We start from the raw sequence: 13,244 nt of genomic DNA, 5'->3' as shown, positions 1-13,244 counted from the left end.
CCCCAACAGTGGGTATGGACAGCTAGGGATTACTAGAAAAGAGTGAGATACTCAGCCCACACCAAGGTTCCAGTAATCCATGTATATTGTTTCATCCCTGTAGCTTCCTGTACCCAAGATGTCTTGTGGACAGGGGTCCAGCTGCTTGGAGAAGGACTGAGTGCTCGGCTCCCATGTCCACTATAAACTCAATGGGCTTCCCCTCCACCTTAAGGGTTACCTGGGGCTTCGGGAGCAGAACTGAGCCCTGTTCTCCCTAGTCACTGTCTTCCTTAATTGCCATAGTTAGCACTCTCTCTAGACTTTCCCTTCTTGAGACATTCTTTGGCCCAATGGCCTTCTTCTTTACAATAGGCACACTGATTTTTGCTTAGCTGGGGGTAGATGTCCCCCTTTCTAGGTCCTCCCTTACCTTTATCTTTAGTCAGCTGTTTGTGTTGTCTCCTCTGATTCTCAAGCTTGGCTGCTGCTGCTGCTACTAACACAATCTTAGCCAGGTTCTGATTCTACTGCTTCTTGACCCTTACCTATTTTTTCTCAGCACTTTCTCTATTGTTAAAAACCTTTTTCTGCCATGACCACTAAATCCTGCAGACTCTTTTCTAATTCTCTCAAGTCTCTGAAGTTTTCTGTAAATATCTGGAGCAAACTGGTTAACAAAAGCCATACCCACTGCTGTTTTTGCTTCCTGAGACTCGAGATCCATAGGAGTGCATTGTCTAAATGCTTCTATGATTCTCTCAAGGAAGGCAGCTGGGCTTTCTTCCAGTCTCTAACATTATACACCTTGGCCATATTGGTTGCCTTGCAAGCCAAAGCCTTGAGACACCTCATCCCCTCTACTCCTGCACCCCAACAGAGTCTGGCAATAAACATGGAGTTTCCCTTTACCTTCAGCAGTATTATAATCCCAATGAGGGTGAACCTAGATTGTCAGCAAGAGCAACAAATGCTATTAACTGGTGAGTCACCTCTCCAGCTCCATCTTTCTTCTCTTGACCTAGGATGAACCAATTTTACATCAAATAATAATACAAAAAAAAGAAAAACTTAATCCTTTATGTCTCATGTCAGGTATCAGTTAAATGACCTTTAAGAATTAAAACCTGAATTTTTTTTTTTGCTTTACAAATGAGTATCCAAATTCAGAAAATCTGAGTGCACTTAGGTGCACAGAGTATTCCATAAGGTCATTATGTTCTTAGGTCCATTAGTCCGATTCATGACTTCAATTACCTACCAGCATTTTCCTGTAGTAAAAAAAAAAAAATCAGATAACAGTGCCAAATAGTCTTAATTAAATTTTATGATAAGCATGCTTTTGATTCATTTTCTAAGGGATTATGGAACTACTTTATATAAGTGGATATGAGATAATAATTCTTGCTATCTTATTAGTATCTCAAAATACGTTTTAAGTCTTTTCAACTTAGCTGCTACAGTATGCTTATAAAGTGGGATTGATACATAAGGAGTTCAGGAATTATTTCACAGCCTGTGTTTGCCTCTACTGATGAAGCATGAGACAACCATGGTCTAAAAGTGTATTCATGTGTTACTTATAAAGTGGCCCAGTTTTTGCAAAAGCCAGCTTGTTGTGAAGAATTTCACAATTAAGAATTCAGAATGTATATAAAGATCTTTTTTTCTTTGAATTCCAAACAATTCTCAACACATTATCTAACACAAAAGAAAATTAGTATGTACATGTGTACAGTCTTATGATTTTCATTCTGATACTAATTAGTTTCTATCTAGCTGAACTTTTCCACATAGTACCAGATTTGTGGTTGCAATTGGCTTTAGCTATGAAAATTATATACAAGGAAATTCAGGGTGTTGCAGTACTTGGCTGCAAATAATTTGCCATCTGGTGTTGGGTCAGAAAATGCAATTTCCTTAGTGCTGAGGAAACAACCAAACATGAAGCAATTCCTGACAGTGTCAACCAGTCGTCTTGCAATGTGCTGTCTTCTTTTTAGTCTGAAGACCCAGATTCTACTTATTCCACAAATTGCAGGCTCTGGTACATCTAAACACCGCCAAGCTCTAGAACATTCTTTAGTGGCACTTGCTTCTGACAGACATGAAAGGCTTTTTTGATGGCATAACTTAGATCATGTGGTAGGACCAACACAATCTTCCCATCCCAAAACTCTGCTACTACTGGTTCTCTTTTCCAGCCCACATATTTAATTCCTTCAGAAATCAGTGGTGATGTTGGAGGTGTTGAATTTCTTCTTCAGGGTTGGAAGCAGTATAGATCATGCCACAAGACTTACACATAACATCCCAAAATGTTTCTGACCTGCATCAATGATAAGCTGGTCTTTTCTCCTTTATTTGTATCTCTGGAATTAATATTTTTCTGTACATTTGTCTGTTTCAAGAAGTTGGTACATGTAATGGTTCCCACTGACGACTGTTCTTCAGGTGGAGACCTTTTTGTGTTCACTGAAGAAACACTAGAGATAGGATACACAAACTTGGGAGAAATTGTCTTGTTCTCATCAAGTGAATTCTCTGAAGGAAAATTATGTTTATCAAGTTCACATTCCTTTGAAGAAACTACTGCACCTGACGAATTCTTTCTTAGTTTCTCTTCATTTTTATGTCTTAAATCCTGTAGTTCAATATTTGATTTCTCATCCACTAACAAGGACTTTGGAACTTGCTTTGCCTCTGGAGCATCTTCAGTGACCTCTGGTTCATTTTTCTGCAAAAGTATTGGTAATGGCTTATCTTCCAGAGGTGACTTTTTAAGAGAGTTTCTTTTCATAACAAAAAATGCTGCTCCACATTGGGGTGTAACTTATGGTTTTATTTTCTGGCTTAGAACCCGAGGAGGAGAATTTGGATGATTTTCTGCTGGAAAACAATTGTTCTCTTTGTCCACAACTGGCTTATAGGTCACTTGATTTGGAATTTTTCAGGTTTCTTTTTTTTTTACACTCCAGATTTTATCCCCCGCCACCCCCGTTTCTTGATATAGACTTGATGTGCTTATAATTTGATTGCTATTTAGCAGTTAAACTCTTCTGTTTTGGGGGATTATTATTATTATTATTATTACTATTATTGGTATAGACTGGTTTTCTCTGAATATTTTCTGTGACATTGGGAAAAGGCTTATCTCCATTTTTAGTTGCTAGACAAATAGATCTACAGTCTCTTATCAACTTTCTCTCCAGTGGATTGAGGTAGTACTTATCTTTATTGTAGATACAGTAGACACAGCTGCTTTAAATAATTAGTTGTGGTTTGCAAATAACAACCTATTATTTTCAGTTGTTTTGAGTGGACTTGAAGTGAAATGGTGTTGGTGGGAGCAAGACTTGTCTTACTTTTGAACACTGCTTTGACAATTGTTTCTTATTAGGTGATGGAAATAGATTTTTCAGCAAATTTTAAATCTGCTTGATGAAGTATCTGTTGATAGGCTATCATCATTGTCAACATTCAGTGTATGTCATGTCTTCTTCCCATGGGAAGATCCCTCTGCACCTCAGCAAGCATACAACTCTGCTCACAGAAGTCCGGCACTCTGCCTCTTTTTTGTTTTTCAAGGCAGGGTATCTCTCTGTGTAGTCCTGACTGCCCTAGAACTCAATCTGTAAATCAGGCCGGCCTCTAATTCACAGACAAGTACCAGAATCAAAAGCATATGCCACCATACCCAGTTATAGCCTACTTTTTAATTAAGCCATTTCATCTTCTTTTTTTCAGTCTTTGGTTTTTGAGTTCTTTGTATGTTCTAGATATCAATTCTCTATTGGATGTAGAGCTGGCAAAGAGTCTCTCTTATTCTGTGGGCTTCCTCTTCATTGGACAGATTGCTTCCTTTATGTATTAAGGGTTCTCTAAGGGAACACAACTGATAGAATGATCACACACACACAATTTAATAGACTGGCTTACTTTAGTCTGAATAGTCCAGCAATGGCTGTCTCCTGACAGAAAACCCAAGGATCTGGTAGCTGTTCAGTCTATGAGACTGGATGTCTCAGCGGTCCCAATCTGCTGAAGAATGATATGGTACAAGTAGTTGAGTAGCCTGAACCTTTTAGAGAGCCTTCTCCTGTTCCAGACACCACACAAAGCTAGGAGCTTTCTGAGTCACTTGGTATGTGGGTCAGAGTAACACACTGAAGTGAGGAATATGATGTTTCCATAATCCAAATAAGACCCTTGAATTTTGTTTGGATGTATTTCCTATTCTCTGATGCACATATGCCTTTCCATCAAGTCCAAAGTGGTTGTTACCTCCTACTTACTTGGTCAAATCGGCAAGATGTCATCCAAGAAGTGGTCCAGTATCTTTTTTGGAAGAGACAAATGATCAAAATCCCTATGAACTAACACAAGGCTTGAAGGTTAATAAACTCTTGGGGGTAAAACTGTAAAGGTATATTTCTGGATTTGCCAGCTGCAGGCAAACTGCTTCTTGTCTTCCTTGTGAAAAGATTCCCAGAAAAAGCATTTGCTAGATCAATAGCTCCATACCATATAGCAGATGAGCTAATCTGCTCAAGTAAAGACATCACGTCTGATAAAGCAGCTTCAATCAGTTATTGCTTGTAAAAGTTATTGTTGCCTGTCATTCTCCACTATTCCATCTATCTTCTACATTGGCCAGATAAAAGAATTAAAGAAAAATGTAGAAGCCACCACCCCTGTGTTTTTCAAGCCCTTGATGGTGGCACTATTTTCTGCACTTCCTCAAGAGATGTAATATTATTTTTGATTTACTATTTGCCCTTGCAGAGGCAACTCCAATCGTTTCCATTGGCCTTTTCAATTATAATAGCCCTCACTTCACAGGTCAGGGAACCAACGTAGAAATTCTGCCAACTTCTAAGTATAGCTATCCCATTTATACATCCTGGATCTGGGGAAATGGCCACAGGATGAATTTCTGGATCTACTGGACCCACAATAAATTGGACTTTAGCCAAAACTCTATTAATCCCCTGAACTCCAAGCCCCTACTTAAATTGGAGGACCACAATGGTTTTTTTTTTTAGGGGGGGTCTCCTGGATAATTCAGAACAAATATCATATACAGAAAGTCTGTACAGAAGCTTTTTTTGTTTTATAATGATCAATTATTACCTTAATTCCTGGCCAAATAAAGTCTTATTCAGAAAGTTCTTTCTTGTACCTATATGTTATAGAGTAATGGCTCTATTATCTTTTAACAGTTTTAATATTTCAGGTTTTACACTGATATATTTGGTTCATTTGGAGTTGGTTTTGTGCAAGGTTATACAAGTGGGTCTCATTTCATTCTTCTGCTTATGGACATTCAGTTTTTCCAACATGAATTGTTAAAGATGCTGTCTTTCAACAGGCAGTGGTGGTGCACGCCTTTAATCCCAGCACTTGGGGGGCAGAGGCAGGCAGATTTCTGAGTTTGAGGCCAGCCTGGTCTACAGAGTGAGTTCCAGGACAGCCAGGGCTACACAGAGAAACCCTGTCTCAAAAAATAAACAAACAAACAAACAAAAAGATGCTGTCTTTCCTCCAGTGCATATTTTTGGCATCTTTGCAAAGTATCAGATGACTGTAACCATCTGCACTTAAGTCTGGGTTTTTTAGTCTGTTATATTGATCTACATGTCTGCTTTTATGTCAATACCACATTGGTTTTACTACTGTAGATGTACTGTTGATTTTTTTTTGCTTTATTTGTCAACTTGACACAACCTAGTCATCTGGGAACAGGGAACCTTAACTGAGAAATCACCTTCATCAGACTATCTGTGGACAAGTGTGTGGAGCATTATTTTTTTTATATTTATTTTTATGTGTGTGAGTGCTTTGCCTGCATATATGTTTGTGCAGCACCTGCTTACCTGGTGCCCAAGAGGCCAGAAGAGGGTGTTGAATCCCATGTAACTGGAGTTGTAAGCAGTTGTAAACTGCCATGTGGGTGCTGAGAATCGAACACAGGTCCTCTGCAAGAACAAGTGCTCTTAACTGCTGAGTCATCTTTCTAGGCCTGTGAAGCATTTTTTAAAAAAACTATTAATGATTGAGGGCCTAGCTCATTAAGAGCAATGTCACTTGTGGACAGGCAGTCCTAGATGATTAAAAAAAAAGTAGGTTGGGGCTGGTGAGATGGCTCAGTGGTTAAGAGCACTGACTGCTCTTCCAGAGGTCATGAGTTCAAATCCCAGCAACCACATGGTGGCTCACAACCATCCATAATGAGATCTGATGCCCTCATATGGGTGTCTGAAGACAGCTACAGTGTACTTACACAAAATAAATAAATAAATTCTAAAAAAAAAAAAAAGTAGGTTGAGCAAGCCATGTGAACAAGTACATACAGGTTCCTGCTTTGGCTATAAAATGTAAGATTAAACAAATCTTTTCCTCCTCAAATTGCATTTGATGGTCTTTGTTATAACAACAGAAAGCAAATTAGAATGATAGCTCTGTAATTTAATTTGATATAACTTAGTAAAACTCCAGCATTGTTCCAGGGCCTTCTGTGCTTCATCTGAGCTTTATGATGTTTTTCTTTCTACTTCTGTCATTTTTATTGGTATTACATTGAATCTGTAAGTTGCTTTTGGAAGGGTGGTAATTTTCACAATATTAATTCTATGAATCCATGAGCCTAAGAAATCTTTCCCTCTTCTAGTGTCTTCCTCAATTTCTTTCTTCAAAAATATAAAAATTTCATTGTAGTGGTTTTTTACCTCTTTGGTTAAAAAATAACACTAAAGATTTTTAAAAGCCATAAGAGCAGTGGTGGTGCACGCCTTTAATCCCAGCACTTTGGGAGGCAGAGGCAGGCGGATTTCTGAGTTTGAGGCCAGCCTGGTCTACAGAGTGAGTTCCAGGACAGCCAGGACTACACAGAGAAACCCTGTCTCGAAAAACCAAAAAAAAAAAAAAAAAAAAAAAAAAGCAAGCCATAAGAAATCATATTATTTTTAAAGCTTAGTTTAAAATATGTGTATAGTCATACACATATTTCCTGATAGAGTGACTGCACATGAGGTGATAACACCCCCTCAGGAGCCATAAATTATTTAAAGAAAAACCCAGTGCCAGGAAGGGAAAGGGAAACATTCTGAGTCATTGGCCGGGGTATCTAAGAGACCTCTGAAACACTACAGGGTTTGTCATTGCCCTCAATCACTTCCGAGAACTTGAAGGTAAGACTTTATTGCTGAAGATACCACCATACACTTTAGACACAGGACTTGGAGGAATCAGCTGGAATTAACCTGGAAGTCTCCTCCCTCAGAACTAATTCTCACAGCAGCAGAAGATATTATACAAGTTGCCAAGAAAGAAACACAATCAACAGACCTACACAGATGTGAAGCATGTAAACCACAGTTACCAGCCTAGGAAGATGCCTCTAATATTTGTATCTTGTGGATAACCAAGCTGTCTAATTGAACTTAAGCTCTGTTCACTATGAGGGAACTCATGCCTTGTATTGTAAACCTAGACAACTACTGGTGGCTGAACAAGTAATAGACCTTAGAGGAGGACCCATTACTGCCAATTTCCTAAATCAATATTGTTTCTAGTACTCTAAATACTAAATCCTAAATTCTCACAGGCAAACATAGCTCTTACCCTTATCAAAGACGCTTCTCTTTTTTTTCTGCAGCAAAGGCTACAGGGAATTACAACTGATCAAAATGTAGAGAATAAGTGACTGTGGGGTCCCCAGCCCCAGATGGGACATGTATAATATAATGTCCCATGAACTGGAGAACCATAGACTGCTGGAGGAATAATCACTTAATTGTAAGGAAAGGGTTCATTCTCAACGACTCTTAAGCTCACTAAGTTCTCATATTTTTTCCATTGGTGTCTATTCAAAGAGCAGGATACTAATTAACATAAGTGGATATACTGTGGCAGGAGAGTTACAGACTGTTGTGAGCGGCCATGCAGGTGTAGGGAATTAATTTTAAAATGAGCATACTCCCCTCTGTACCGTCACTCTTCCTCCCCCACTTCTTATCAGTCTACTTTGTACCCTAGACATTTACACTTCTACATTCATGGTATATGTACATACATGGTTTTATGTGTCTATATTTAATGTAGAAACCACAAATGAGAGAAAAAAATGAAAGCAGGCAGGTTTGCAGTAGTGCATGAAGGAAATTCTGAATGGCTGCCTGTACCTTTATACACATATAACATGCCTGTGTATGTAATTTTGGGTCAAACGATAAATCAATTCTTTGTTTGATTTGGTTTTGAGCTAAGAACTCACTAGAGTGGTCCCAAAACTCTGATCCTCTGGTAGGATTATAGACATGTACTATGTCATCATCATCTTCTTCCTCCTCCTTCTCCTCTTCTTCTGTTCCCCCTTTTTAAAGAAAGCTTCACTCTAAATTGAAGGCTAACCTTGAAATTACAATCCTCCCACTCCAGCCTAGAAAGTGCTGAGATAGTGTATGAGAAAACATACCTGAGTTCTATGTAGCCAGCATGGGCTACATAGAAAGACTTTGTCTCAAAAACAAATAAAACTCCTAGCAAAATAATAATAGAAATAAAGCTTGTCGTCACTTAGCCCTTTCCCCAAATACCTACTTACTCTTAGAATAAAATCTCTATTCATCTTGTTCTTCCCTCACAGTTTTTGATAGTTATCATTTTTTTAGAAGAACATTGGGTTATATGTATTTATATGATTTGTGTGTGTGTGTGTGTGTGTGTGTGTGTGTGTGCATGTGTGTATTCTTGAATGTGTATGAAGGTCAGAGGATAACTTTAGGGAATCACTTATCTCCTTCTACAATGTAGAATCTGGGGATCAAACTCAGGTCATCAGGCTTGGCAGCAAACCCACATTTTTGCATTGCTGTAGTGAATATTAAATTATTCATGTATATCACTGGCTTATTTTAATATTAAAGATTAAAATACTTATTTAAAATATGGCTGTAATTATTCAGCTCACAACAAAATTATATGGTGGAATTTAAAGAAAAAAGAATAACTACATACCTCCCTCCTTTGTTTCCTTCTGGTTTACTCTTCAAGGAAAATTTCTGTTTAACATTTTATTGTTTTTATGCATATGGGTGTTTTGCCTGCATGCACAGTGGAGGCCAGAAGAGGGCATTGGATTCCATTGGTATTGAAGATTATGAAAGTTGTGAGCTGCCATGTGGGTGCTGGGAATTGAATCCTGCTCTTAACTGCTGAACCATCTCTCCAGCCCTCAAGAAAACTCTTAATTCATGGGAGATAAGAAGATTGCTTCCAGTTCAAGGCAGGTTGGTCTACAAATAAATAGCAGGACAGCCAGGGCTACACAGTGAGACCCTATCTCAATAATACTAGTTATGTAAACATTTCACCGTATACAAGCTGTATGTCTCTAGAGGTTGAGTCTATCTGGAGGGTAGGGGTGAGATGTTTCTCTTTGTAGACCAGGCTGGCCTGGAACTCTCAGAGCTCCACCTGCCTCTGCCTCCTAAGTGCTGGGATTCAAGGCGTGCACCACCAGGCTTGGTTTGAATCTACTTTTTAACTACTTGGAGGTAACATTACATTTATGAGCTTCTTTTAAAAAAAAAAATCATTATTATACTTTTGTGAGCTCTTGTGTGTGTGTGTGTGTGTGTGTGTGTGTGCATGTGTGCCATTGTCCACATGCAGAGGTCAGAGGACAACTCCAGAATTGGTACTTTTTCCACTGGGAGTCTCGGGGATCAAACTCAAGTCCAGGCTTAGTGGTAGAGGCCTTTACCTCTTAAGCCATTTCTACTGCCAGTGCATTGTTTTTGTTTGCTTGTTTTTATTTTGCTATTTGCTTTTAAAAATACTAAAATATTTGTGAGTGTGCAGGCATGCACATGCCAGTCAGAGGACAACTTGGAGAAGTTAGTTCTCCCTATCCATCACTTAGTGGCAACCACCATTACCATATGGCACCTTAGCTCTGTTTTGTTTGGAGTCAGATTGGTTTGGAATTCAGCATGTATCCTAGACTGGCCTCCAACTCATGAGGTGCGGGAGGGGGTGTTTCTTGCACCTCTGCCAAAAAAAAAAAAAAAAAAAAAAAGTCTTTAATCATATTGAAGGTTCAGAGTTGTAATGTACCAGCACATATATTGATGGATAGTTATCTGAACACATATGTGATAAAAACAAATATAAGAAAACGGCAACTAATCTAGCTAATTGGCACATGATTGTTCACTGCAATTCTTTTGCTCTTTCTAAAGGTTTGGAAAATTTCATAACACGTTGTTTTGTTCAAGCAGGAGCATATTCAATTTTCAGTCTGAGAGGCACCATTTCAGCATTCCTCCCCCACCCCCCACCCCCCACCCCCGACCCAATTCACTGGAGAGTCACTGGTTTTCCTACTCTGAAGCAGTACACATGATTTCTTTGCTAGGAAATGTTATTAACACAAGCAGGCCATTTATCCAATCGCACAGTAGAGACCTCCCGCAGACAATTACTACCCTGACAATCCGACCCAAGCCTAGGAGGCAATGCTGCCCGAGAAACAGGAGAGGGTAGGCATAGCTTTGTGGTTTTTAGCATCATCAGTCTTCTGTCCAGGAAGTTTCACTGACCGCAGTGGTGGTAGATCCCATTTCAGCTTCCCATCAGCGAGGTAGGAAACAAATCCTGCCAGCTCACTCACTAAAACCGCCCGACCCCCAGCTAGAGGGGGTGAAGCGGGGATAACGCAGTGTACTGCTGGGCTGCAAGGGACTACACCTAACACGGATAATAATGATCTCCGTATCAAAAGACTGCTCTGATACAAAATGGAAAGGCAACAGACCTACTATTATCATTATTATTACCCATCCCCCCCGACAAGCCATCATTGTGACATGAGGGACGACGCCAGACCAGCGGCCTCAAATTCGTTTCCGTCTGGACTTCTGAGGAAAGAGCTGACCAGAAATACACTCAGTTCTGACCAGCATCCCTTCCAAACAGCTGCCACTAAAGAACTGGGCCCACCACTCAACCCCACAAAACATCCGTGAGCGCGTTGCAGCCGTCATCCCGCGCGTGCGCAGAGGTGGGCGCTGGCCTCAGGCTGCGGAGGTAAATAACTACGCCAATCCTGACGGGTGTGGACGACGGAGGACTTGAAAGCCTGGCTTGGGACGTGCTGCTGAGTCGATACTATTTTACCTGGTGAGTATCTCATCGTGATGGTCGTCACAGGCTTCTGGCAAAGTTAAGTTTGGACCGCTCTATAGACGGTGTTGTCCCCACTTTGCAGCGTTAGGACCGGCTGGCGTGACGCCCGAGTACGGAAGCCCGGGAGGCCCCGCCTCAGGAGGCCCCGCCCACACGACGGGTCTCGCCCCGCCTCCAGCAAGCCGCAGGATCCCTGCCGACCGCGCTGCGGGGCAGCTCCTCCTCCTCTCCGCCCCGCCGGCTGCGGGCGCGGGGGACGTCAGCGCTGCCAGCGTGGAAACCGCTGCGGGCCGCGGGAGGCGGAAGTAGTGCCCGGCACCACTGGCCCAGCACCGGACGCCTCAGCCATGGACGCGTCCCTGGAGAAGGTCGGTACGGAGGGATCGGGCGGCGCTGCGGTCCCGGGTCTCCGCCACCGGGACGACTGGTTTCCCCGTGGGACTAAGGAGTCTCGCCGGAGGAGGGCGTTCGACCCGGGCCTGCCCACGTCACGGGGCTCAGTGGCTGAGGGAAGGAGGGCCCGGCGCTGTCGGAGCCGGCCTTTGCTTCACCGGGGCTCGGCACGGGGCAGGGCCTGAATCCGCGCTGGTCCTGTAAGGTGACAGGAGCAATGGGTATGGGCCCCAGGAGCGCATGGGAAGAAGTCCTAGTTGTCGCAGAGGCCACTGCAAAGCCACAGATAACGAGTACTTTCCAAGTTAGGAGACAAATTGTGAACTTTGGCGGGCGTAGGAATCACCTGGGGACCTTGGTTAAAATACGTTTTTGCAGCCTCGGGTCCGAAGCTGGGTTGCGAAGGAACTCAATTTGTTGAGTTTAACAAGTTTCCCCACGTGATCCCGATGCTGTAGAGTGCAAACCTCCGGCTAGAACCCCCTAGGATCCAGGAAAGGGGTGGGTATTCTGTATCTGGTGTGTTTATTTGGGGGAGGGGTGGTCCCAGCTGGTCTCACAGCGTTTTGGGTTTCTCTTTCTGAGAATTATGAGAGAGGCCTTCAGGTCAGTTCTAAGTCCTTGGGAACCAGTGTGTAGTCATGCTCACCCCTTGGGGCAACAGCAGCTTGATGGACCTGGCTGCCTACTTGGGCATGTTAAATAGACTAATTGTTCCCACCTAAGGGCCGGCCACTGAGAACAAACAGGTCCTTGGTTTTTTTCATGGACTGTGCTTTCAGTGCCTAACATTCTGTCCTCACAGGCTTCTCTCTCTCTCTCTCTTTCCCTTCTTGAAATTCTGCTTATCTGTAATGATGATGTAAAAACCTAGTTTTCCCTACAAGTGAAATCAATCTTTCCTTCCATCCTCCCCACCAATCCCCGCCCCCTTCTTCAATCAAAAATCTCTCCTTGTTCCACCTCCTCCCGGGTTTTGTGAAAGTAATCCTGGCTAGTCTGTAACTCCTCTATATAGACTAGACTGACCCCGAACTTAAAGTGATCCTCCTGCCACTGCCTCCCAAACTGCTGGTATTACAGGACTGTACGTACCATCATGCCTGGCTTGGAATAACTTTTTTCAGAGAAGCAGCTGCTGTAGTTGTTCATTCACTTGTCACTGGAGAGTTGAAAGCAGTAATTGTAGAAATTAAGCCAGATGTCTTCATGCGCGCACAGTGGCATATCTCGCTCCTTGGCTAGTTAGTATAAATTGGGTGGAAAGCAATCAGAGAAGATGTTTTTGGTTTTGTTTTGTTGCTTGATTCTTCTGACTAGCATAGTGTCTACTTTTTAGTACCAGAAGCTTCACTTGGACTGGTGATTCTCAGCTCTGGGTTAGGTTTGTTTCCCAGGGACATTTAGCAATTTCTGGAGATGTTTTAAACTAGAGTACTGGGAGAACAAGGGAGGTACTGCTGGGACCTAGTAAGACGAACTCAAGTATACTGTTGAATATTCTTTGTTGCACAGGACAGTTCTACACATTGGGGAGCTATCAGGAATTCAGATGCTGAGAAAACTGGTTGAGATTGTGTGTGTAACTCCAGTAGTTGAATACAAAATGATGATGCTGAAAATATATTATTTCCCATTTCTTAAGGGTTTAAGTCATTCCATTAGAAACCTGAAAGAACAAA

At 41.7% G+C, this 13,244-nt stretch overlaps 2 protein-coding genes and 2 pseudogenes across 3 annotated transcripts in view; 1 reads left to right on the top strand and 3 right to left on the bottom strand.

Moving 5' to 3' along the window:
- Mpv17l (MPV17 mitochondrial inner membrane protein like) overlaps nucleotides 1–11,293 on the bottom strand; it is a 47,443-nt gene extending 36,150 nt beyond the window's left edge. Inside the window, exon 1 of the mRNA XM_076937467.1 lies at nucleotides 11,161–11,293. Coding sequence (XP_076793582.1) covers nucleotides 11,161–11,176 — 16 coding nt within the window. The 5' untranslated portion in view covers nucleotides 11,177–11,293. The remainder of the gene's footprint in view (nucleotides 1–11,160) is intronic.
- Nucleotides 1,628–2,929, bottom strand: LOC117710387 (N-acetyltransferase ESCO2 pseudogene; annotated as a pseudogene).
- Nucleotides 1,628–3,466, bottom strand: LOC143442920 (N-acetyltransferase ESCO2 pseudogene; annotated as a pseudogene).
- A 104-nt stretch (nucleotides 11,294–11,397) lies between the features above and the next one.
- Pdxdc1 (pyridoxal dependent decarboxylase domain containing 1) overlaps nucleotides 11,398–13,244 on the top strand; it is a 74,302-nt gene continuing 72,455 nt past the window's right edge. For both annotated transcript variants that reach the window (XM_034504496.2, XM_034504495.2), the window contains exon 1: nucleotides 11,398–11,537. In XM_034504496.2, coding sequence (XP_034360387.1) covers nucleotides 11,517–11,537 — 21 coding nt within the window. In that variant the 5' untranslated portion in view covers nucleotides 11,398–11,516. The remainder of the gene's footprint in view (nucleotides 11,538–13,244) is intronic.

The sequence above is a fragment of the Arvicanthis niloticus genome, chromosome 6 (assembly GCF_011762505.2).
Source record: "Arvicanthis niloticus isolate mArvNil1 chromosome 6, mArvNil1.pat.X, whole genome shotgun sequence".
Taxonomy (NCBI): domain Eukaryota; kingdom Metazoa; phylum Chordata; class Mammalia; order Rodentia; family Muridae; genus Arvicanthis; species Arvicanthis niloticus.
The sequence above is the reverse complement of the archived record's forward strand: the minus strand, read 5'-3'. Positions and strand labels throughout refer to the sequence as shown.